Source organism: Natator depressus, chromosome 14 (assembly GCF_965152275.1).
Source record: "Natator depressus isolate rNatDep1 chromosome 14, rNatDep2.hap1, whole genome shotgun sequence".
Lineage (NCBI taxonomy): Eukaryota > Metazoa > Chordata > Testudines > Cheloniidae > Natator > Natator depressus.
This window is the reverse complement of record NC_134247.1, coordinates 38,268,129-38,294,235: the sequence shown is the minus strand read 5'-3', so window position 1 is coordinate 38,294,235 and position 26,107 is coordinate 38,268,129. Positions and strand designations below refer to the sequence as shown.

The following is a 26,107-nucleotide window of genomic DNA, read 5'->3' as shown; positions in this document are numbered from 1 at the left end:
AGTACATCTGGCCTCAAGCGACCTTGGCGACACAGGAACACAAATCTCACTGAGAGGCCATGGGCCTAAGAGCATCCGTCTCTTCGGAAGATGGGTTTTCAGAGCTAGGTCCACAAAGGGACTCAGGTGCCTCGGGCCAGCATTTAGGCACCACTGAGAGCCTCAAAACCTCGGCTCAGCTGACACCTGATGTCATAGGTGGCTAAATCTCTGCCACTAAAGGCCTGTAGGAGCCAGTCTCTGCCAGTGAACATATGCACAGCCCCCTCAGTCTAGGCACTTGTCTCAGACCTCACCCCCACAGGAGCCTCAAGCTAGACGTGGCCCTGCCTGTCTCACCCGCAGGGCTCCATCCGGTAGGCATGCTCACAGCACGCCTATCCCCAACCAAAGTGGCTGGGGGCATGAAGCCTCCATTATAACCCTGATCCCAGTGGCTAGGGCATTCAGCCAGGACGTGGGGGAGACAGGTCCAATTCCCTCCCCCCCGCCCCCAAAGAGGAGTCCAGTGGCTAGGACACTTGCCTGGGGTGGGGGAACCCACAATCATATCCCTGCTCTGTATTAGTCGGGGGGACTGAACCTGGGTCTCCAACAGCCTGGTGAGTTCACCCCTCCCCGCTTGGGGTTCCCAGCTGAAAATCCCAAGCAGAGGCAGTGTCGAACTCCATGGGAGAGATGGGGCTTAGGCAACACTCTAACTGATTTTTCCTCTTGGCTAGGTGAGGCAGCTCCTTGCTTCGCATGCTGACCTCTGGGGATCCCTTTCTTAGCTGCCTACTTCTCCCCATGCACCGTATAGGGAGCCTGGCTGCGAACTCAGGGCTGAGGTTCCCACTGGCTGGCCTGGCACTAAAACTTACTCGTTGCAACACCAAAGTCCCTTCGTAGATCTAGCCCTAAGTTATTCTAGTGTATGGAATTAATCGAGATATCTACCCACATTCAGCAAGTAAAATACAGCTCAAATTTATTCCAACAGTCCTGGTATTGACTCTTCTTATACTTTCAAAACTTTGCACATCCTCAAAATGTTATAAGCGCATATCACCAAAAATGGAGTGAGAAATAAGGTCCACATAGCATGAGTATTACACCATTTTGCCTTAAGGGATTAAAGTTTCTGAATTCTCATAAAATCTAGACACTTACTGACAGTTTTTTCAGGGCTTCCTTGACCTCGTGGTTTCTCAGGCTGTATATGAAGGGATTGGCCATAGGAGTCAGAATTGTGTAGCAGACAAAGAACACTTTGTTCAGGTCTCTCAGTGTGTTGGTTTTTGGTAGCAGATACACAGTGATTAGGGTCCCATAGAAAATGGTCACCATGATGAGGTGAGAGGAGCAGGTAGAAAATGCCTTTTGCCTCCCGGTGGTGGAAGGGATTCGCAGGGTGGTGGTGATGATGATGCACATGTAGGATGTCAGGGTTAATGCAAAGGGGGGCAGAGTGAATAAAGCTGCCAGGATGGTAACAACAAGCTCCGTCTCGTAGGTGTCATTGCAGCAGGGATTTATTATTTGTGTAGATTCACAGAAAAAGTTATCAATTTCATTGGGACCACAGAAAGTAAATTCTAACACAAGAAATACTATTATGGGAATAGTCAAAAATCCACACATCCAAGAACCAGCTGCTAGCCGGAGGCATAAACTGCCATTCATAAGGGCTGCATAATGCAGTGGTTTGCATATTACTAAATACTGATCATAAGAGAGAACATTCTGTCGCTCCAAAGAAACCAAACAAGTAATATTGTGAGGCAACCACTGACAGAAATGGTTCTGTCCCGAGTCAGGAAACGGGCCAGCATCCGGGGCAGGATGGTGGAGGTGTAGCAGGTCTCCAAGCAGGACAGATTCCCCAGGAAGAAGTACATGGGGGTGTGAAGGTGCTGATCAGCCACAACCAGCACAATGAGGAGGATGTTCCCGGCCATGATCACAAAGTAGATTGCTAGAAACAGCAGGAAGAGAAAAACCCGCAGTTTGGGGATATTCCCAAATCCCATGAGGATGAATTCTGTGATGGACGTTTGATTTCCCTGTTCCGTGTCTGCGATAGGATGTATCTGGGGGAAGCGATAAACTCTACAGTACAATGAGAATGATGTTTGTTTAACTTTAATCTATTGATTCAAATGCGTCCTCTCCTTGAGGTCACAGCGCAAATGCTGCGTTGAGGACCCAGGCTGAGGTGGTGGGATTCATACAATGTAGGCTAATGATGAAGTAGGAGGCCGTAGAGTTATTTTCACCCAGTTTTCCTAGTCCCATGAGTATTCATTGTCATCATGACTGACTATGAATCGCCATTATGAACGGCAACAGATAGTCATTGGGCCGGGAATGGAGTATGAACGTGACTCTATAGCCTCCCTAGGATGTGGGAGAGCCATGTTGAAGTCAGACTCCAAGGCCAGAAGGGACAAACAGCTGAACATTGGTTTGTTTTGGACTCGTCCCCAGCATAAACCAGCCTCCTTGACTGTTTTTTCCAGTCCAAAACTGGAACGCCAAAGCCTTTTTAGGCAGGCATTTGTTCGATTTCATTTGTGCTGTACCATGCAGATCAGTTTTTATGCTGTTATGTGAGCATCATGGTGACACTTTGGGGATCCCGCAGACCAGTCAGGGCTTCTGTCCCTGCCTGCCCTGCAACCTCGGGTGCCTAAATGCTTTGCCAGCTCTGGCAGAGCCCTGACCCCAGTAGCCAGCCCATAAGAATAAAGCTCTTGCCCTGGCTACCATCAGCCTTGCGGGGTGAGCCCCCTCAAATGACATCCGCAAACCCAGAGATTAAGGGGCACCTTTCCCCCTTCCTAACAGCTAAGTTTTCCTCAATTCGCACAACAGAGACCCCTGCTGGGGTAAAAATAAACAGGAGATTTATTTAATAGAAAAATTGTGGATTCATATGTAACCCTTCTGCCCGCCAGAGTTGGCAGCAACAAGGGCCGGGTTCAGTATCTAGGGGATCCATTCCAATAGCACAATGCAAAACCGGCTCGAGCCCCCACCCAGTGACCTGGGACAAATATATACCACCCCCGCTGGGCGCCTCCAAGAGGCAATACTTCCCCTCTCGCAAGCACAGAGTCTGAGTGTAGCAAAAAGCCTTTTAATAACAGAGAGAAACAATGTGGCATTATGTTGGGGAAACACCACCAACAGGATTCATAACACAACCCATGAGCAAAAAACCCACCCCAAGCAAATTGGGGGGTGTCCTTTCCCTTTGGTTCTTGAGTCCAGCAACCCCAAATCACCCAAAGTCCAAAAAGTCCAATGACCCAGAAGTCTCTGTCCCTGGTCAGGGCAGCCCCAGAGTTCGAAAGTTTATCTGCAGAATTTTACCTCCCAACCTGGGTGGAGTTGGGGGGGGAAGGGGGGGGAGAAGAGGTAAGGGGCACCTTACATGATCTGAAGCTGACTGCCCCGCAGCTCCATATGGCTTAACTTTGCTCTGCTCTACGAGCTGCCCCACGAACTGCTCTACTCCGCTTCCCACAAGCAGCTCCTGCCGTCCCATGAACTGCTCCACAAGCCACTCCAGCCATCCTATAAACTGCTCTACAATGTATCTTCAGGCTCCCCCACTACTTAACACAACACTCAGTGATTTCAGCTCTTAGTCAGTTCAGCTCTTTTGTGATTTCAGCTTGTAGTAGGGGAGCCTCAGTGCTGGTGCACCATTAGCCCAAAGTGAATTCAGCTCAACAGCTTGTAACTAGACTCCTAATAGAATCAAAATTAGCTCTGATATTCTACAATGGAGAGAGGAGGCAGTGCAATTAGCATGTAAGGCCCTCACCAGAAGAGCCATGCTGCTAAGTATTAATACCTGTCCCCAGCCTCTTGCTATTCACTGGGTTTTGGAACCCATGACCCTTGCCTAGCGAGTGCTGCTTAGTTGATGGTGAGTCCCCCCATCATAACAAAAGGCCAAGTACAGTTCCACTCTCCTTGATTCCCATAATCAGGGTAATAACAATTTATTCTTCCTGCCCCAATAACAGAGAAACTGGGGATCCCACAGCAGCCAAAGTGACCATTTGGGCAGCTATGGCCTCATTCTAGGAGGGGTGGGTGTCCTATGCAAAGGAGATCGGCCCCTGAAGTTCTTTTCCACAACTTGCCACATCTCACCACCAGATGTCAAGGTGGAGCTCATCCTGACTCTGTTTACACATAGATGAAATAGCAAGGGAAACAAACCCATACAAGCCATGCAGAAAAAGCAAAGATGCAACATCAACCTTTAAAATTTCAAATTAGATAAAAATCCCTTTTCTAATAAAAGCTTTCCCCAGCATATTCCCTAACTGTAGGGGGATTCAGCATGTCACAGACAGCACCCATCAAGTGTCTGTCCCTCAGTTACTGGAGAGATTTCACTTGAAACCCCTTCAACTTAAGATTTTCAGATTGTTCCCCCCACGGCTTGGTCTCAGACTAGGGTGGTTCATGGTTAGTCAGAGCAGGGGAAATGCCCTCTACTTGATCACCAGGATGTCTCAGTGTTTTCCCCTTAAGTGTAAGGGTCCACCATTTGTCTTTTTCTGTGTTGTACAATACCAGGTGCTTTGAGCTAGTCACATCTGGGGAGGGGCGAGCAGCCCCCCTCTACCAGAATGGCCACTGCGAGGCGGAGCTGAAATTGTAATAACCTGTGCTCAGAACCTATATGCATACTCATAACCACAGTCTGTATACATATCTCAGTGATTAAGTTTAGAGCATTACAAGATTTTATCAACAACCTTACTTAACATATTTTTATGTACAACACCACAATATGCAATCAGTTGGTTTAACTGCTTGTTTTTAAACTTTCTATTCTCCCCTTGAGGTGTCTGAACCCTGGTTGCCACAATCAGGGATTAACTTTTCAAATTCTCTACCAATAGATATTGTTGATTCAAACTGCTTAGTGAGATTCTGAAACGGCATGATAAAAATATCCATTAAAATCTCCACTAGCAAAGTTATACATTTACAAGGGATAGAAGCTTACAGGATTCAGAAAACATGCCAACTATCATGTCTAAAGTTTGTACACAATTCCTAGTTCTTCCCCCCATAATTTTGAAAGAGTTACAGAGAGAAAAGGAAAAATGAAAGCCTGTTACTTTGCCACATGATAATTTTTCAAAGTTTGAGGAAGTTTTGGAAAGTGTCATAAATATAAAGGGAAGGGTAAACACCTTTAAAATCCCTCCTGGCCAGAGGAAAAATCCTTTCACCTGTAAAGGGTTAAGAAGCTAAAGGTAACCTCGCTGGCACCTGACCAAAATGACCAATGAGGAGACAAGATACTTTCAAAAGCTGGGAGGAGGGAGAAACACAAAGGGTCTGTGTGATGTTTTTGCCGGGGACAGAACAGGAATGGAGTCTTAGAATTTAGTAAGTAATCTAGCTAGGTATGTGTTAGATTATGATTTCTTTAAATGGCTGAGAAAATAGCTGTGCTGAATAGAATGGATATTCCTGTCTGTGTGTCTTTTTGTAACTTAAGGTTTTGCCTAGAGGGATTCTCTATGTTTTGAATCTAATTACCTTGTAAGGTATTCACCATCCTGATTTTACAGAGGTGATTCTTTTTATTGTTACTTCTATTAAAATTCTTCTTTTCAAGAATTGAATGCTTTTTTTTTCGTTGATCTAAGATCCAAGGGTTTGGGTCTGTGGTCACCTATGCAAATTGGTGAGGATTTTTAGCAAACCTTCCCCAGGAAGTGGGATGCAAAGGTTGGGAGGCTTTTTGGGGGGAAAGATGTTTCCAAACAATGCTTTCCTACTAAAATAAACCCAGATAAATGTTTGGTGGTGGCAGTGGAAGTCCAAGGGCAAAGAATAAAATAGTTTGTACCTTGGGGAAGTTTTAACCTAAACTGGTAAAAGTAAGTTTAGGAGGTTTTCATGCAGGTCCCCACATCTGTACCCTAGAGTTCAAAGTGGGGGAGGAACCTTGACAGAAAGTTACCAAGTGACAAAAAAGAATAAAAGATGGAAAAGAGCAATGGGAAGTGACACTATTTATTTTCTAGCACACTGCAGTTTAAAAACAAAATCACCAAAAGTTTAAAAAAAATGCTAACTTCTTCCTGATTAATGGAAGTAACTTTCAAATGTCAACATTTTTAATGAAACTGGTTTTCCATTTTCCAATCAATTCTAGTGATCATTTAGCAGAGAGAGAGAGAGCAACCTGATTGCTTAGGTAGCTTCTTGCCAATCTGTTGCTGAAGCAAAGGGGACTCCTCTCAGCAGTCCTTCAGTCTCTCTAGCAGCTAACTTACCTGGTGGCTGAGCAGCCCTTTTATCTCTGCAGCTGTTGGGAGGCCACTGATCAGTCCCAGCTGAGCAGGCAGGCAGTATCCCTATTAACCCTTTAGTGGTATCCCCTGACAGACAGGTTCAGTCTCGGTGCCTGGCAGCAGCAGCAGCATGAGGGATAGCGTTCACCTGAGACCACAGGATATTCAGCCTCCAGTAGATGAGCTTGGATCTCTCAGTGTTGATGACCAGGAGTCAGGTTCTTTTCTCTCACTTCTCTCCAGAAATTGGGTTCTCTCAGTAAAGAGACCCACGTGGCCCTGAAGAGACAAGCAGTTGCTGAGATCTCCCTTGGAGAATGGTCTCCTCTCTCTATTGGCAGAGCACACTCGCCTCCTCAGATTTGTATCCTCTGGGGGAGAAGGTTGTGTCTCCCCTGCTGCTACTTTTGAGGGGCATTTCCCTCCACTGAGTGCGGGGAGCTGCAGCTGGGTTTGCGACACAGACGGGGCACAAACACCAGTGCTGGTGAAATCAGCCTGCTTGGCCCAAAGTTCTCTCCTCTCGGGGAGAGTCTTCTAGCCCAAATGGTAATCGCAGCCTGGGCCTCCCGGTGCATTCACTCCCAGGACAGCCCAGTCATCTAGTCCACCAGTGATTTACTGGGACAAGACCAGGTGCACGGAGCAAGGATCTTCCACCATAAGCTAGCTTCAGCTGGGGACCCTACAGGCTTGTCTACACAGGGAATAATGCCAGTACAAATACACCACTATCGCAATACTGGCAAAACTCCCCATGTGGAAACACTTATTCTGGACTCAGAGCGCCATTTTCTGGTTCAGCTTATTTTGCTTTGAAAGTGACGCCAGCTACACTGGGGAAAGCCAGCATCATGCAGAATACGGGTGTCCCGATGGGGCGTTACACTGGTGTAACTGTCGCTGTATCAGGATGCTAGTCACATTCCCTATATAGACAAGCCCGACAGCATCAACTTAAGTCACAAAAGATCTGCGTTTAGGTCAGGCCCAGCTAAATCTGATCACTTTCCCCACCTCCGCCATCAATGCTGAGTGAGACCTGAGCAGGCAGGGTCGGGCTCTCATTAGTCATTGTGAGACGGCCCCTCCCTGAGTGTCTCTCTTCATCTCCATCACTGGGGCATTCCATCACTCTCCTTTCTGCTCCACTTCCACCTAGTGGTCAGTTCAGTAATAGCCTATTTAGAGGCATGAGTCCAGAGACTAGCTGTGTGGGTGAGTAATCTCAGCTCCTCTGGGTGTGCTCAGGATCCAGTTCATGAGACAGCCCTGCCTCTCCCAAAGGTACTTATCTGCCCCCCTTTGCCATCGTAGCTGGGTGACCCACAGTCTATAAAGTATAGATCCTCACAACACGCCTGTGAGGTACGGAATGCCTGTTTTCTCCATTGTACAGCTGGGGAACTGAAGCACAGAAATGTCCATGGTCAAACAGGGGATCTCTGGTGGAGCCGGGACTGGAACACAGGTACCCCAAGTAGAACTGAACAAACAGCTGATTTTTGGATTCAGTGGCAGTTCCAAAAAATCAGAAAAGACAATTGCTGCAGGTTGAACCAAATCTGGAATTTTCAACAAACCAAAATGCAACAGAAAATCCACTTTGGGTTAAAAATACCACATCACTCAACTGGAAACATTTGACTTCCAGGCATTTTTAAAAGGGTCGATTCACAAGGATCTTTAGGTTCCATTCATAAAATGGGCAGTGGAGAATGGGGCCCAGCTTGCCTTCATGACCTTTGGCCCAGTGGTTTGAGTTCTAGGCTGTGATGTGCGAGACCCAGATACTAATCCCAGTCCTGGTGAGTGCCCTAACCCTAGCGACAGGCTGCTCGGGGGGGTGTCTCTCAGACTCTTCTGTTGAAGCTGTCCCACTTTGTATCAATGATGACATGTTCATTGTTGCAGGGACTTGAGTCAAGGTCTTCTATCTCCCAGCTGCATGCTCCGACCACTGGGCTGTACAGTCATTCTCATGCTTGCTCCCTGAGTTAATGACTATTGAGGTATTTTATGTGTAACCCTTCTGCCCGTCAGAGTTGGCAGCAACAAGGGCTGGGTTCAATATCTAGGGGATCCATTCCAATAACACAATGCAAACCGGCTCGAGCCCCCACCCAGTGACCTGGGACAAATATATACCACCCCCGCTGGGTGCCTCCAAGAGGCAATACTTCCCCTCTCGCAAGCACATAGTCTGAGTGTAGCAAAAAGCCTTTTAATAACAGAGAGAAACAATGTGGCATTATGTTGGGGAAACACCACCAACAGGATTCATAACACAACCCATGAGCAAAAAAACCCACCCCAAGCAAATTGGGGCATGCCCCTTTCCCTTTGGTTCTTGAGTCTAGCAACCCGAAATCACCAAAAGTCCAATGACCCAAAAGTCTCTGTCCCTGGTCAGGGCAGCCCCAGAGTTCGAAAGTTTATCTGCGGAGCTTTACCTCCCATCCTGGGTGGAGATGGGATGGGGGTAAGAGGCACCTTACATGATCTGAAGCTGACCGCCCTACAGCTCCATAGGCCTTCGCTCCGCTCCGCTCCGCCAGCTGCCCCACGAACTCCTTCGCTCAGCTCCGCTCCACTTCGTGTCCCACCAACAGCTCCCGCCATCCTACGAACTGCTCTGCCAGCCTGTCCACAAGGCACTCCAGCCATCCCGCAAACTGCTCCACGATATATCTTCAGGCTCCCCCACTACTTGACACAATGCTCAGTGATTTTAGCTCTTAGTCACGTCAGCTCTTTGGTGAACTCAGTTTGTAGTAGGGGAGCCTCAGTGCTGGTGCCCTATTAACCCAAACTGAGCTCAGCAGCCTGTAACTGGACTTCTAATGAAATCAAAATTAGCTCTGATATTCCACAGTGGAGAGAGAAGGAAGTGCAACTAGCATGTAAGGCCCTCACCAAGGGGCCCATACCACCAAGTATTAATACTTGTCCCCAGCCTCTCTCTATTCACACAGTTTTGGAACCCATGACCCTTGCCTAGCAAGTGCTACTTAGTTGATGGTGAGTCCCTCCATCATAACAAAAGGCCAAGTACAGTTCCAAGCACAGTTCCCATAATCAGGGTAATAACAATTTATTCTTCCTGCCCCAATAACAGAGACACTGGGGATCCCACAGCAGCCAAAGTGACCATTAGGGCAGCTATGGCCTCAGTCTAGGAGGGGTGGGTGTGCCTATGCAAATGAGATCAGCCCCTGAAGTTCTTTTCCACAACTTGCCACACCTCACCACCAGATGTCAGGGTGGAGCTCATCCTGACACTGCTTACATATGCAAAGTGGAACAGCTTCAACAGCGAGGCTGAAAGAGATCCACCATTGAACACTCTATGGCCCGGGGTTTAGGGCACTCCCCTCAGAGACGGGAGGCTTGCATTGAAATTCCTGCTCCAGCACAGGAACTTGAAACTGGGTCTCCAGCATTGCAGGTGAGCATTGCAACCATTCTCTAAAATACAGACCTCTGCTGCTTTCTTCTCCTCCAGCCATTTTGTGAACAAGCCCTAAGTCTCTTTGTCAATCCAGCCCCCTCACTCCCGAAAGTATTAGGCAAATTCATGTCAGATAGTTTCAGTCAACAAAAACTGTATTTTTTTTAGGTGAATAAACTGTTAAAATGAAACATTTTATCCAGTTCTAATCCCAAATGCTAGACTGATGCCCTAACCAGTAGAACACCCTTCATATCTTCCTTCTTCATGGCTTCCACCTCTTTCCCTTCTCTGTGCCCCCAATCCTCTCTCCTCAGCATATCTGCCCTCACTTCTTTTCATTTAGCCAAATGCTTCCTAACTAAACCCCATCCCAAAGCAGTAATCAGAATTAAAAACAAAAAGGCATGGCTCTTCCGTGACATTGTGAGGCTTTGACTCTCTTCTGTTTCTGTGTTGTCTCTAGGCTTGGTAGAACTGGATAATATTGATGTTTATTTTTAAACATTTTTTATTATTTGTATTGATTTAAATTTTCACAGTTGTAGGAAATTATGAGGAGGGTCAGACAGTTTTTTTTAATGACAGTAGCTGCTGAGATTCAAACTGTTAAAGCTTTGTAACCACGAAAACTCAAAGTCAGCATCACATCACAATGTACAGAGTAAATAGCCCTAAATCAAACTCTAATTAGTTCTCAAACAGCATTTGTCTTACTTAGCCCAACTGTAAATTTTTCACACCCCTGACTGACAAAAGTTTTACCGACAAAAGTGCTAGTGTAGACAAGGCCTGAGACTCTCTTACTCTGTGCCTGTACATTGCCCAGCAAAATGGGGCCAGGGCCAGGTTTCTGGATGGTCCTGTTACAGCCTGGCCATAATACAAAGGAATAATGACAATAATTTTGCTTTGTCAATAGTCATAAAAGCTGCAATTTTAGAGAATTACTGCCGCCCCGTAGTGCCCATAGGACAGGATACCTGCCCCTTTCCCATCCCTCACCCTCTACGGGGGTAGCAATTAAACAGTACAGCATCCCCTTTGTCAACAGTTGCCTTGTTTGCCATCCAATGGCTCTTACAGTGAATAAATGCCTGTTTCTCAATCCTCACCCTCTGCTTGTGAGGTCAGTAGTTCATGGCCTGTAGAAAGCACAGGAGATTAACTAGTGAGAACAGGGAGGCGTTACCCTCTCAGGTGCCGAAGGATGGTGTAGTGATAGGACCTGGAGCATGATGCGGGACATCTGCATTCAATTCCCTGCTCAACCACAGACTTTCTGTGTGGATTTGGGCATGCCCCGTAATCTACCCTGTGCCTCTGTAATACGGGGATGTGAATTCCCTACCTTCCGGCAGTGATTGTGAGGGGTCCTGTCATTTTATTTTTGTGATTCATTCTTTTAAAATTTTCATGAAGAAACAAACAAGAGCAATTGTTACAGCTCGTACATGTCGCCCGACACTGCACATTTCATAGGCTAGCTAAAAAAATATGCAATTACGCAACTTTGCAACTTGTCAAAACTATAAGACTAGGCAATGGAAAATCAGACGAACCTTGCCTGCGAGGGAGGGGGGAACAACAATGTTTAAAAAAGACACAAATGGGCAAAAAAAAAGAAGTTGGGGAACAGGGGCAGGAAGTGGGAGGGAGAAAGCAGAGAGGTCCGGTGGAATGGAAGTCAGGCATTATTTCAGCATTTTTTATCCAAAAGTAGCTGGAAACAGGGCCCACATTTCTTCAAATTCATATAATTTCTTTCCATATCGACAAACTCTTCTTTCTTGAGGTGTCCCATTGTTAATGTTGGTGAGGGCCACCTCGCATACCTAGATAGAATGACTTGAACGGATCGTTTCCCACCATTGAACACACAACAGGTTATGAAAATTCTATGTGCTCTGAAAAATCTTGGTGTCTCAAGTGGGGGTCCGCAGTGGCTGAGGCACCCAAAATCAATGTATCCTTTCAAATATTTTGTCATTCAGCCGGGATTGTCAAGGGACCTAATGGAGTTAGGTAACACAACCCCATTGAAATTTAGATCCCTAAGCCCCTTAGGATCCTTTGATAATCCCAGTGTAAATTGTTCTTTTATTTTATATTCTTACTTGGGCTTAGTGTATGGAATTGCCTAACTCGAACCAAGTGTAATACAGTTCAATTTTATTCTGAATGTAAAGATCCTGGTATTGACTGATCTCACATTTCATATATTTGCACATCCTCAAATATTATAGCAGCACATTCCCAAAGACCTAGCCAGAACTAGGGACCACCCAGAATCTGGTTCTATAAAACAATAAGCCAGCTCTGCATCTCACCATGTTCCCTTAATACAGTAAGAAATAAAAACCTTGTGATTTCTAATTTCATGTAAAATCTACACATTTACTGACAATTTTTCTCAGGGCCTCTTTCACCTCTTTGTTTCTCAGGCTGTATATGAAGGGATTGGCCATAGGTGTCAGAATTGTGTAGCAGACAGAGAACACTTTGTTTAGGTCTCTTAGAGTGTTGGTTTTTGGTAGCAGATACACAATGATCAGGGTCCCATAGAAAATGGTCACCACGATGAGGTGAGAGGAGCAGGTAGAAAATGCCTTTTGCCTCCCGGCGGTGGAAGGGATTCTCAGGATGGTGAAGATGATACACACGTAGGACATCATGGTTAATACAAATGGAGGCAGAGTGAACATAGCAGCCAGGATGGTAATGACAAGCTCTATCTGGTTGGTGCCATTGCAGCAGAGATTTAACATTTCTGTGGATTCACAGTAGAAATGATCGATTTTATTGGGGCCACAGAAAGTTAATTGTAACATAAGAACTATGACTATGATAACAGCCAGAAATCCATTTATCCAAGACCCAGCTGCTAACGGCAGGCAGAACCTGGTATTCATGAGGGCTGCATAATGGAGCGGTTTGCATATCGCCGAGTACCTATCATATGACATCACTGCTAGCAGATAGCATTCTGCAGCAGCAAAGAAACTAACAAAATAATGTGAAAGTGCCGATCAGCCACAACTAGCGCCACAATGAGGATGTTCCCGGCCAAAGTCACAACGTAGATCACTAGAAACAGCAGGAAGAGTAGGGCCAGCAGTTCAGGAAGATCCCTGAATCCCAGGAGGACGAATTCTGTGATGGACGTTTGATTCCTCCCTTCTGTGTTTGCCATGGGGTGTATCTAGGAAGGATAAAAAGTGAGGAAGAGAAAAATACGTCTTGGAGATGATTGGCAAAAACATACTTAAGCTTTAACCCAGCAAAGAAGAAGTTGGGGGGAAGGAAGCCCCCTGGTTTGATAATGGAGTTGCAGGAACAGAGCTGGCTGGCATGTTGACTCTTTGGATATATTATCGTAAGTTTTATGCAGCAGATTTAACGAAACATCAACATCTCTCGAATCGGACCAGGAACCCAATTGCTATGTTGAAGGGTCTGAGAGCCCACCATAATGGGCAGCCATTTAGACACACATAGTTTGATTCACATCATCTCATATCTCTTCTCATGACAAAGTTTGTCCAAATGTGGGATACCATTACTGAGAAAGTCTTCATATTTTTGTATAAGCCAAATCAATCAATCAATCAATCTAGTGTTGGATATCAGACTAGAGGATCTAATGGTCTTTTGTGGCTTTCCAATCTTTTAATCTATGAATGTACCTCTGTGATTCTTTCACACTGTTATAGAGTTCCAAAATATCAAAAATTCCCAACAGGTAGAGCCAGATTTACCACCTTTAGCAAATATTAATAAGTGTTGAAAACCCTTTCCATTATATAAGTTGTGGAACCTGAAAATGTTGTTAAATTGTGCTGGGAATTCTCTCCCTGTAACATGAATTCTTGGACTATTAAGGCTGAGACTTCGATAATACTCTATAGGAGTTAGGCACCCGCTCCTCTTGACGAGTTGGGCACCTAAATCCATTAAGGCACTTAGAAAATTCCAACCAATATTGGTAGGAAAGTTAAAACTTTTATTTCACTGATTTTTCTAGTCTCTCTCTCTCTCCCCTTAAGTATTCAGCTGTATATCCATCTCTCTGTCTCCCATGTATATAGAATGGGTGCTGTGTGTCTGCAGGCTACAGCGTCCCTGTTTCACCATCCGTATTTATCTCCAGCAGCTACAACTGGCTTTGTCCCCTGCTATGGAATCCTCTCCGGGACCTTGTGACCAGTGTGAACCTCTAGTGACTCAGGATGGCCTCTTCAAGAACAGGTGTGACTGATTGGTTCACAGAAACCTACCTAGCAGAGGGAAACAGGGTTAAAGCAATAAAATCCTATGCACCTATTGTCTGATTTCATGCACCATTTCAGTCTCTTGCTGAAGTTCTCATAATCCTCATCGCAGCCGTCCAGGAGGCTCCAGTCTTCCCTGGAAATGTTTTCCTTCAGGGTTGCCTTGTCGAAAGCTACCGGTTGGTGCCTTCTGTTCGCCATACACAGTGCCTTTTTCTCCACCTTCACAGTGAACGTGAGTCTGGCTCTCAGCAGGCGATGGTCGCTACTGGTGTTGAACGATGGCACTACTGAAATATCCTGCATGATGCGTCGTCTATCGATCAGGAAGTAATCGATTTCATTCTTTGTCTTCGCATTTGGTGCGATCCGGGTCCATCTTCTGTTGGCCTTCTTTCGGAACCAGGTGTTACCAATGAACATTCTCCTCGTCTCTGCCAATATATCTAGTCGTTCTCGCACGTTTCATTCTCTGATACCTATGAACTTTTCGCCCTCTCTCCCTCTTCCAACCTTGGCGTTAAAATCTCCTATCGCAATCCTTTATGTGGAACTCTGAGCGAGGGTTTCCTCCAGCTCCTGATAGAATCCTTCCATATCCTCATCTTCGCATGCACTTGTGGGAGCGTAGATCTGGATGATTTTGAGGGTACTGTTTCGCTTCAGTAGGAGGTAAAGCACCCCGATACGTGATGACTTCAAATGGCATGAGACGATTTGTCTATCTAAACACTGCCTTTCCTTGCCAGTTTAAACAGGTTCCACTTAACCCAGGTACCCCCAAAAAACAATGAGGCAGGTTGCCCCCTGCAACCCCGGCCTCTCGGATAGTCTGACACCCCAATCAGAATCTCTCCCCACTTATTCATAGATTCCAAGGCCAGAAGGGTCCCTGGGATCATCTAGACTGCGTCGCTGTGAAACTCAGGCTGTAAGACTTCCCTGAATTAATTCCTGTTTGAACTAGAGCAGATCCTTCAGAAAAAAAATCCAATCCTGATTTTAAAATTTCCATTGATGGGAAATCCACCATGACTCTTTGTAAATTGTTCCAGTGGTTAATTACCCTCACTGATAAAAACTGTGCCTTATTTCCCGTATGAATTTGTCTAGCTTCAACTTCCAGCTCTTAACCCTTGTTATACCTTTCTCTGCTAGATTGATGAGCCCACCCTTATCACATTTCTGATCCCCACATGGTTACTTACAGACTGTGATCAGTTCGCCCCTTAACCTGCTCCTTGTTAAACTGAACTGATTGAACTCCTTGAGTCTTCCAATCCTTTAATCGTCCTCATGGCTATTCGCTGCACCCTTTGTGAACTGTGAATTGTGGGCACCACAACTGGACACAGGATTCCAGCAGTGGTCGCACCAGTGCCAAATACAGAGGTAAAATAGCCTCTCTGCTCCAGATTACCCCGTTTATACATTCAAGCATCACATTAACCCTTTGAGCCACAGGCTGTTTTTTTATCCACTCCAAAGTCCCTTAGTTCAGGGTTCCTGCCCAAAGGTCCCCTGGGGGTTCGAGAAGGGCGTCTGAACCTGACTACACTGGTTCATGCAGTGTCATAGCTGAAAGCTTGTCTCTCTCACCAACGGAAGTTGGTCCAATAAGAGATATTACCTCACCCACCCTGTATCTCTCATACACTGCTTCATGCATTTCTCCCACGGGGCTTTTCCTTTTGAGCATCAGACCACTGAGGTCTGTCTACAGCTACCATGAGGGAGTGCTTGCAGAATTTAACCCTTATCTACCCATACCACAGCCACCCAAAGTAACTGTGCGTATCAGCAGGACTTGGACCTGGGCCTGTAAGGTTAACGGGTAAGTAATATCCCCATACTGCAAGCTGGCAGTCCCTGCAGCTGACTCATTGCCTGTGGCCTATAATCTGCAGTGGTTGTATGCCACGGTAAATTCCATCCTGCATGATTGGACTGAAAGTGCTCTTGGCTCCTTGACCCTATATTCGCCCATGGGGAGCACCAAGAAGTGTCCAGGCAACAATGTGGATCCCAGCCAGCTGCCATGACCACCCTGCTTCTCTGTGTCTGAAGTCCTGGTACTGACCTCGACTCTGACTTGGATTCTGACTCCTGATCGACCCCTGGAAACACAACTGGGATGCTGATACCTGGTTTTGACCCTCGTCCCAATTCCTGATTCTGCCTCCGGCTCTGACCCTCGGCTTGACTCTTGACCCTGATACTGACTCTGAACCCTGGCTTCAGTTCCGGGATCTCCAGCTCCTACCACTTGTCCTACCTACCTCTGCCCAGCGTCCTGACACAGACGATGTATCGTAAAGATGAATACAGACACTTCCCACATTCTTCACAGAAGGCGAATCTTAAATTGTTCATGCTTAATTGCTCAAGCACTTTAATATCCTGGTTCGGAAGGTGATATATAAATGCAAAGCAGCAGCAGTTTGGAATTGGGTGCTCACCTCTATTCGTAGGACAGCTCACACTGGAGTCGATGAACTCATTTCTCAGGGTTTGAGACCAGGTGGTGAGGTAATACCTTTTCTTGGACCAACTTCTGCTGGCGAGAGACATGTTTTTGACACACAGAGCTCTTCAGGGTTTGGCAGACAGGACTCCGGTTCCACTGAGGTTCTTGTCTTTCATCATTCTGCAGAAATGGGACTTTCTCAGTAAAGAGACCTGCAGTTATCTGAGGAGATGAGCTGGTGCCTGTGATCTACCTTTGGAAAATGGGCTTCCCCTTCGATTCAATAAGTGTAAATGCTCTCTCATAGTTGTATTCTCTCTTCATGCTTTTCAATACAGTCCCATTTCAACCTTTCTCCCACTTGGTTCATTTTGTGTCTCCAAAGCTTTGTAGCTAACAATGCCCACTGTGAGTTGCAATTAAACAAGTCCCATTCTACATCATGTTTTAGTCTAATGATCCTTTGTGGAAAATATTTTAGATCATGGACAAACAGCAGCTTACATTTTTGGGACATGCCTGTCCAAGGTGATGGCCAGTTGTCATGTACTTGCACCGCCCCGAATTAGTATTCAAGATATGCTGCCATCTAATGGGCATTTTTGAAAATAGCAGCCCATATCTCACTCTTACAACATGCTGCCACCTAGTGGCCATTTTACAGTATAACTTTCCCATTATTGACAGGTTTCAGAGTAGCAGCCGTGTTAGTCTGTATCCGCAAAAAGAACAGGAGGACTTGCGGCACCTTAGAGACTAACAAAGTTATTTGAGCTTAAGCTTTCGTGAGCTACAGTAAGGCAGAGGGGCATTTCTGCACATCTACCAATGTGATATATGCCATCATGTGCCAGCAATGCCCCTCTGCCATGTACATTGGCCAAAATGGACAGTCTCTACGCAAAAGAATAAATGGACACAAATCAGACATCAGGAATCATAACATTCAGAAACCAGTAGGAGAACACTTCAACCTCTGTGGCCACTCAGTAAAAGATCTAAGGGTGGCAATTTTGCAACAGAAAAGCTTCAAAAACAGACTCCAAGGAGAGATTCTGAGCTTGAATTAATATGCAAACTAGATACCATTCACTTGGGTTTGAATAGAGACTGGGAGTGGCTGGGTCATTACACATATTGAATCTATTTCCCCATGTTAAGTAGCCTCACACCTTCTTGTCAACTGTCTAAATGGGCCATCTTGATTATCACGACAAAAGTTTTTTTCTCCTGATGGTAATAGCTCATCTTAACTAATTAGCCTCTCAGAGTTTGTATGGTAACTTCCAACTTCTCTGTATGTATATGTAGATATCTATCTATCTATCTATCTATCTTACGATATGTTCCATTCTATGCATCCGATGAAGTGAGCTGTAGCTCACGAAAGCTTATGCTCAAATAAATTTGTTAGTCTCTTAGGGGCCACAAGTCCTCCTGTTCTTTTCCCCATTATTGGCTACTGAACTCTATTGGTCACTAGTCAGTATTTCTGACACTCCCACCCGCTTCATGTCCTCTACTCTGCTGCCATCTAGTGTTGATTTCCCAGCATGACAGCCTGTTGCTCTTTTCTCCTCTAGTGGATTCTTCTCTCTATAGCTGCCTCTTTCCCGTTCTTGACTCTCATGTCACGTGGTGGCCGTTATTTAATATAACAGCCCAAAACTCACTCCATAACATCTGCTATATCCACCTTTCACTATGCAGCACAGAGGTCCTCTTCTCTTCAGTGCTCTTTACTCAACACTTACACACCGTTATACAGCTTCACCTCCCTTTCCATTGGTCATTTGGCAACATAACTTCTCCTTTCTTGCCCTTCCACTTTGGCTGCTGTTCATTGGGCAGCACAGCTGCACCTGTCCTCTCTGCCCTCTTGTGGCCCTAGACAGCATAACTGCATCTCTCCTCATTTCTTACCTACTGCTAGGTGGGTGCTGTTTCAAACTATAGCCACTGGGAACAAAATCATACAAAAAATGATTGCTACCTTAATGGCTACAAGAGCGCATACAGTGGCAGCAGCTCTCAAAGGCTTAGCAGGGGTTTCCCATCCATCCAGTGCCTTTCTGTTGATGTGGGCTCTGTGTGCAATGGAAATGCATGGATTGAAGCTACCATGACAGAATCCCAGTGGCTCTCCAGGCTGAGATTCTCAGAGGCGTGTAAGGTGATGTGCATCCATCTCCCATTTCAAAGGGATTTGGGTGACTAGCTCCGTCAGGTCCCTTCGGAAATCCTTTCCGCAGAGTCGGAGCCCTACAATTCTCGATGGTGCCCAGCTCCCCGACCTCTGGCCAAGCCCTGAAGTGCTCCCAGTGACTGAGCCAGCACTGCCGTGTTTGGAATCACAGGAGTTCTGCCCGTTGGTAGGTGGTTGCCGCTTCCTCTCACCATAAGTTGCCTCACCCCCTGAGGAAAGGGCCCTGTGTGGAGCAGAGCTGCCTGGGGTACCTGGGGCTGACTAGACACCGTGCCCTCAGAACTAGCCCTCTCGGACATTGGGCTTGTTGCAGTTAGTTTTGGGGACGCTCATTGTAACAGGTCCCCTCCCTTTGAACTGCTCTGTGCAGCTGGTGGAAGCAGAGCAGCTGGTGCCCTGCAGGGCCATGAGCAGAGTCCCTCGTCAGTGACCATTTGACAGACCTGACCCCCGGAACGGCCTCAGTTCTACGGGTGCCCTGGCAAACCCCCAGCTGGGCCTGGACCTGGCGTGTGAGTCTACCTCTTTGTTTGCCCAACCTCCCTGCCTCCAAGGCAGAGCAGATCGAGGGACGTGATCGTTCCCCTCTATTCGACATTGGTGAGGCCTCATCTGGAGTACTGTGTCCAGTTTTGGGCCCCACACTACAAGAAGGATGTGGATAAATTAGAGAGAGTCCAGCGAAGGGCAACAAAAATGATTAGGGGTCTGGAACACATGACTTATGAGGAGAGGCTGAGGGAACTGGGATTGTTTAGTCTGCGGAAGAGAAGAATGAGGGGGGATTTGATAGCTGCTTTCAACTACCTGAGAGGTGATTCCAGAGAGGATGGTTCTAGACTATTCTCAGTGGTAGAAGAGGACAGGACAAGGAGTAATGGTCTCAAGTTGCAGTGGGGGAGGTTTAGGTTGGATATTAGGAAAAACTTTTTCACTAGGAGGGTGGTGAAACACTGGAATGCGTTACCTAGGGAGGTGGTAGAATCTCCTTCCTTGGAAGTTTTTAAGGTCAGGCTTGACAAAGCCTTGGCTGGGATGATTTGATTGGGGATTGGTCCTGCTTTGAGCAGGGGGTTGGACTAGATGACCTCCTGAGGTCCCTTCCAACCCTGATATTCTATGATTCTATGATTCTATGATTCAAGGGCCCGGTGAGCCTGGAGCTGTTGCTTTCCCGGAGCTGGTCACAGCCGGGTATAGCCCAGATAAGAGCTATAACGCTGTTCCTGGTGAAGTGTCCAGAGGTCACTGCTGGGGCCTGGTTGTTTGCCTCCGGCTTCTGTGAGTTCAGTGAAGATGATTGGTTTGCAGAGGGTTATGACGGTAATAAGCACAATTTCAGGGGTGGCAGATTTCCCAGCCTTACGTTCCCATCTCTGCTGCACAAGGAGTTACTATTTTTATTGTCCAAACATCTATTTTGATCAAGAATGGCTTTTTTAAAGATCTAAACAATTGGTTACAATTTTGTCTCCATTCTGCCTAGTGCCCATAACTCCATGATGGGAACATGGTTATGGCCACCTCCCTCCCTGCTCCTTCCACTGAGATGGACAACACTGAATGCTGAGATTTTCACTAGGACTTTTCAACTTAATTTTAATGGGGGATGATTGCTGAAATCACCCAGACAGCCTGAGGTTTTCAAAGCTAAGTTATTATCTCAGAGTCTCTGCACGTTTTTGCGAAAGCCACATTTATTGAATGCTTTCCTCAAAGCTTCCTTGACCTCTCTGTTTCTCAGGCTGTAGATAAGGGGGTTTACCAGGGGAGTCAGGACCATGTAGCAAAGAGAGAGCACTTTGTTTAGGTCTCTCAGTGTATCATGTTTCGGTAGGATGTAGACAATCATTAGGGTTCCATAGAAAATTGTCACAACAATGAGGTGAGAGGAGCAGGTGGAAAAGGCCTTTTGCCTACTGGTGGTGGAAGGGATTCTCAGGATGGTGGCGATGATGCACATGTAGGATGTCAGGGTTAGTAGGAATGGAGGCAGGGTGAATACACAGGCTAGTATGAAATCCGCCAATATGACCTGGTGGGTGTCACTGCAGGAGAGCTCTATCAGTGGGAGGGGATCACAATACAAATGGTCAATTTCATTTGGGCCACAGAATATTAACTGTGATAGGAATAAGACAAAGATGGTAATAGCCAAAAAACCATTTAACCAGGAGCCAGCAGCCAACTGGAAGGAAAACCTGATACTCATAAGAGTTGAATAGTGCAGGGGTCTACATATCGCTAAATACCGATCATAAGACATCGCTGCTAGGAGATAGCATTCTGTAGCCGCCAGAGAACCAAAGAAATACAGTTGTATGATGCAGCCACTGACTGAGATGGTCTTGTCCCCAGTCAGGAGACTGGCCAGCATCCGGGGCACGAAGGCTGAGGTGTAGCAGGTCTCTACGCAGGACAAATTCCCCAGGAAGAAGTACATGGGGCTGTGAAGATTCTGGTCAGCCACAACGAGCACCACAATGAGGGTGTTCCCAACCACGGTTGCCATGTAGAAAACTAGGAACATTAGGAAGAGAAGAATTTGCAGGTCAGGGAGATCCCCGAATCCCAGGAGGAAGAATTCAGTGATGGCTGTTTGGTTTCTGCAGTCTGCCATTGGTTGAGTCTAGGAACAATAAATCTGTGCGGCTGAATTGGAAGGACACAGAGTTAAAAGTTAATCAAATCTCGTGAATTAGTTCCATAAATATTCAGAAACTCCCCTTCCTCTCCTGGTTACAGGCTGAAATTTTAAGGCTAAATTTAGATTTCAGAGCAAAGTGCCAGGAAACTGAGGCTGAGGACAGAACATTGCTCTGATGGGGAAGAGGGTGTTCGACACGGATACCAGTGATTACTATAACAGCCCATTTATCTGGTAGCCACATACTGATATGACAGATCAGATCATTTCTCTGTCTATCATATCCTATCTAGTGACATACCAGAGCTTAACAATGATGCTTAAATGCTGTATTTCACTTCTGGCAATGGCCAGAATCATGCCATGTCTTAGGAGTCAAAATCAAACATCAACTAAAATCTTGGACTGAGATTTTTCAATGTGGTCTAGAGTTCTTAGGCACCGTCCTGCTGTTAGATTTCTTTCCGTTAATTCTAACACTATATCCTGGTATATTCAGCATTTCAGTGCCCTGTAGGAGAAGGAATAATTTTCATCCCCTCACAAGAGATCAGTTCATGCCATAAATTATGAAGTGGAGTAAATTCTCCCTTAGTGCCTGTGGTGGTGATGGTGACATGGTGAGGGACTGGCAGTGCCTTTTCTGTTTCCCAACAGTAGCTATGTAGCAGTCATAAAATACTGCTCTTTGGAGGGTGGATCTTAGGAAGGGGTAAAACCAGGCTGATGTGCAACCCTAACTGGGGAATGACCCTCCCCACTCCATAATGAGTGTGGGATGATAATACAGGAAAGGCACTGGGTGAAAAAAGATGCTTTCCCTAAACTCAGAATCTAGAAACAATCTGGCATGTGTGATCCGGGCTAGTAAGACTCTATCACCACTCGCCACCCCATTAAAAGTCATGGAAGACCGGAGACATTCCAGAAGACTGGAAAAGGGCAAATATAGTGCCCATCTTTAAAAAGGGAAATAAGGACAACCTGGGGAATTACAGACCAGTCAGCTTAACTTCTGTACCCGGAAAGGTAATGGAGCAAATAATTAAGCAATCAGTTTGCAAACACCTAGAAGATAATGAGGTGATAAGTAACAGTCAGCATGGATTTGTCAAGAACAAAGCGTGTCAAACCAACCTGATAGCTTTCTTTGACAGGGTAACAAGCCTTGTGGATGGCGGGAAGCGGTAGCTGTGGTATATCTTGACTTTAGTAAGGCTTTTGATACTGTCTCTCATGACCTTCTCATAAACAAACTAGGGAAATACAACCTAGATGGAGCTACTATAACGTGGGTGCATAACTGGTTGGAAAACCATTCCCAGAGAGTAGTTATCAGTGGTTCACAGTCATGCTGGAAGGGCATAATGAGTGGGGTCCCACAGGGATGGGTTTGGGGTCGGGTTCTGTTCAATATCTTCATCAACGATTTAGATAATGGCATAGAGAGTACACTTATAAAGTTCGCGGACAATACCAAGCTGGGAGGGGTTGTGAGTGTTTTGGAGGATAGGATTAAAATTCAAAATGATCTGGACAAACTGGAGAAATGGTCTGAAGTAAACAGGATGAAATTCAATAAGGACAAATGCAAAGTACTCCACTTAGGAAGGAACAATCAGTTGCACACATACCAAATGGGAAATGACTGCAGAAGGAAGAAGTACTGTGGAAAGGGATCTGGGGGTCATAGTGGATCACAAGCTAAATATGAGTCAACAGTGTAACACTGTTGCAAAAAAAGCAAATATAATTCTGGGATGTATTAGCAGGTGTGTTGTAGGCAAGACACGAAAAGTAATTCTTCCACTCCTGGGCACCACATTCAGGAAAGATGTGGACAAATTGGAGAAAGTCCAGAGAAGAGTAACAAATATGATTAAAGGTCAAAACCTTGGTTTGACATGTATCCCAATCCTGACTCTGTCTTTGGCTCTGAACCTCGGCTTAACTCTGACTCTGATTTTTGCTTGACCCTCAGCTTGACCCTGACACTGGCTCTGACTCCTGGCTTCAGTTCTGGGATCCCAAGCTCCTGCCACTAGTCCTCCCTACCTTTGCCAAGGATTCTGGAAGTTTTCCTGGACCACCCCTCACACTTGTAGAAGGCCAGCCCTGTGGGACATGGAGGTAGTGGGTCACCCCCTTCCCATCATGTTCCAAGGGGCACTAAACACGCCTGAACAGGTTGACAGCCCTCAGACAGAACTTCTCATGGTGCGAACACAATTGGGCAGCTTTGACCAACACTCTGTGAAGTAGTTAGGTTACAACCTGTCTCCGAGGGCCTCAAAATGGACCCCAGGAAGGTGAACGCTGTTCGGACCTGGGCGGCACCCCTGGAACATCAAGGAGCTGCAGTGCTTCCTTGGGTTTGCTAATTTTTATAGGCATTTCATGCCTGGGTTTTCAGACCAGATAGCCCCATTGACAGTGCTCCTCTGCAAAGACGCCTCTTTCACCTACTCTCCGGAGGCTCAACAGGTGTTCGACCAGCTCAAGATGGCCTTCACCAGTGCTCCAGTCCTGATCCATCCTGACCCAATGCGGGCCTTTGTCAGTGAGACTAATGCATCTAATGTTGCAATTGGGACCATACTTCCCCAAGAATCAGGCCCCCAACAGCACCTGTTCCCTTGTGCTTATTATTCTCAGAAACTCACACCCAGCAGAAAAAAATTATGAGATTTTAGATACGGAGCTTCTAGCAATCAAAGCCACCTTTGGGGAATGGCGCCACCACCTTGAAGGTGCCCAACACCCAATACAGGTATACACAGATCATAAAATCTTGGACTATCTCCATAGGGCAAAGGCGCTGAACCAAAGACAGCTTCAATGGGCGCTGTTGTTCACACACTTTTATTTTACCATCACCTATCACCAGAACAAGGCAGCCAATGCCCTGTCCTGAAAAGGGGAATACAGCTAGCAAGAGATGTTAAGAGTAACAAGAAGGGTTTCTTCAGGTATGTTGGCAACAAGAAGAAAGTCAAGGAAAGTGTGGGCCCCTTACTGAATGAGGGAGGCAACCTAGTGACAGAGGATGTGGAAAAAGCTAATGTACTCAATGCTTTTTTTGCCTCTGTCTTCACGAACAAGGTCAGCTCCCAGACTGCTGCGCTGGGCATCACAGCATGGGGAGTAGGTGGCCAGCCCTCTGTGGAGAAAGAGGTGGTTAAGGACTATTTAGAAAAGCTGGACGTGCACAAGTCCATGGGGCCGGACGCGCTGCATCCGAGAGTGCTAAAGGAATTGGCGGCTGTGATTGCAGAGCCATTGGCCATTATCTTTGAAAACTCGTAGCGAACGGGGTAAGTCCCAGATGACTGGAAAAAGGCTAATGTAGTGCACTTCTTTAAAAAAGGGAAGAAGGAGGATCCTGGGAACTACAGGCCAGTCAGCCTCACCTCAGTCCCCGGAAAAATCATGGAGCAGGTCCTCAAGGAATCAATCCTGAAGCACTTACATGAGAGGAAAGTGATCAGGAACAGTCAGCATGGATTCACCAAGGGAAGGTCATGCCTCACTAATCTAATCGCCTTCTATGATGAGATTACTGGTTCTGTGGATGAAGGGAAAGCAGTGGATGTATTGTTTCTTGACTTTAGCAAAGCTTTTGACACTGTCTCCCACAGTATTCTTGTCAGCAAGTTAAAGAAGTAGGGCTGGATGAATGGACTATAAGGTGGGTAGAAAGTTGGCTAGATTGTCGGGCTCAACGGGTAGTGATCAATGGCTCCATGTCTAGTTGGCAGCCAGTATCAAGTGGAGTGCCCCAAGGCTCGGTCCTGGGGCCATTTTTGTTCAATATCTTCATAAATGATCTGGAGGATGGTGTGGATTGCACTCTTAGCAAATTTGCGGATGATACTAAACTAGGAGGAGTGGTAGATATGCTGGAGGGCAGGGATAGGATACAGAGGGACCTAGACAAATTGGAGCATTGGGCCAAAAGAAATCTGATGAGGTTCAGCAAGGATAAGTGCAGCGTCCTGCACTTAGGACGGAAGAACCCAATGCACCGCTACAGACTAGGGACCGAATGGCTAGGCAGCAATTCTGCGGAAAAGGACCTAGGGGTGACAATGGACGAGAAGCTGGATATGAGTCAACAGTGTGCCCTTGTTGCCAAGAAGGCCAATGGCATTTTGGGATGTATAAGTAGGGGCATAGCCAGCAGTTCGAGGGACGTGATCGTTCCCCTCTATTCGACATTGGTGAGGCCTCATCTGGAGTACTGTGTCCAGTTTTGGGCTCCACACTACAAGAAGGATGTGGATAAATTGGAGAGAGTCCAGCGAAGGGCAACAAAAATGATTAGGGGTCTGGAACACATGACTTATGAGGAGAGGCTGAGGGAACTGGGGATGTTTAGTCTACAGAAGAGAAGAATGAGGGGGGATTTGATAGCTGCTTTCAACTACCTGAGAGGTGGTTCCAAAGAGGATGGTTCTAGACCATTCTCAGTGGTAGAAGAGGACAGGACAAGGAGTAATGGTCTCAAGTTGTAGTGGGGGAAGTTTAGGCTGGATATTAGGAAAAACTTTTTCACTAGGAGGGTGGTGAAACACTGGAATGCGTTACCTAGGGAGGTGGTGGAATCTCCTTCCTTAGAAGTTTTTAAGGTCACGCTTGACAAAGCCCTGGCTGGGATGATTTAATTGGGGATTGGTCCTGCTTTGAGCAGGGGGTTGGACTAGATGACCTCCTGAGGTCCCTTCCAACCCTGATATTCTATGATT

At 46.3% G+C, this 26,107-nt stretch overlaps 1 protein-coding gene and 2 pseudogenes across 1 annotated transcript; all 3 read right to left on the bottom strand.

Moving 5' to 3' along the window:
* Nucleotides 1-1,114: 1,114 nt before the first annotated feature.
* On the bottom strand, nt 1,115-3,826 carry LOC141998911 (olfactory receptor 10A7-like; annotated as a pseudogene).
* Nucleotides 3,827-12,149: 8,323 nt separating this feature from the next.
* LOC141998541 (olfactory receptor 10A7-like) lies at nt 12,150-12,964 on the bottom strand (annotated as a pseudogene).
* Nucleotides 12,965-20,378: 7,414 nt separating this feature from the next.
* Nucleotides 20,379-21,335, bottom strand: LOC141998515 (olfactory receptor 6N1-like). Its single transcript, XM_074971381.1, has one exon. The coding sequence runs from the start codon at nt 21,333-21,335 to the stop codon at nt 20,379-20,381; it is 957 nt and encodes a 318-aa protein (XP_074827482.1).
* Between the last annotated feature and the right edge of the window lie 4,772 nt (nt 21,336-26,107).

What these genes read in the sequence shown, in the direction of transcription:
- LOC141998515 (XM_074971381.1), bottom strand. Translation starts at nt 21,335, where the DNA reads ATGGCAGACTGCAGAAACCAAACAGCCATCACTGAATTCTTCCTCCTG.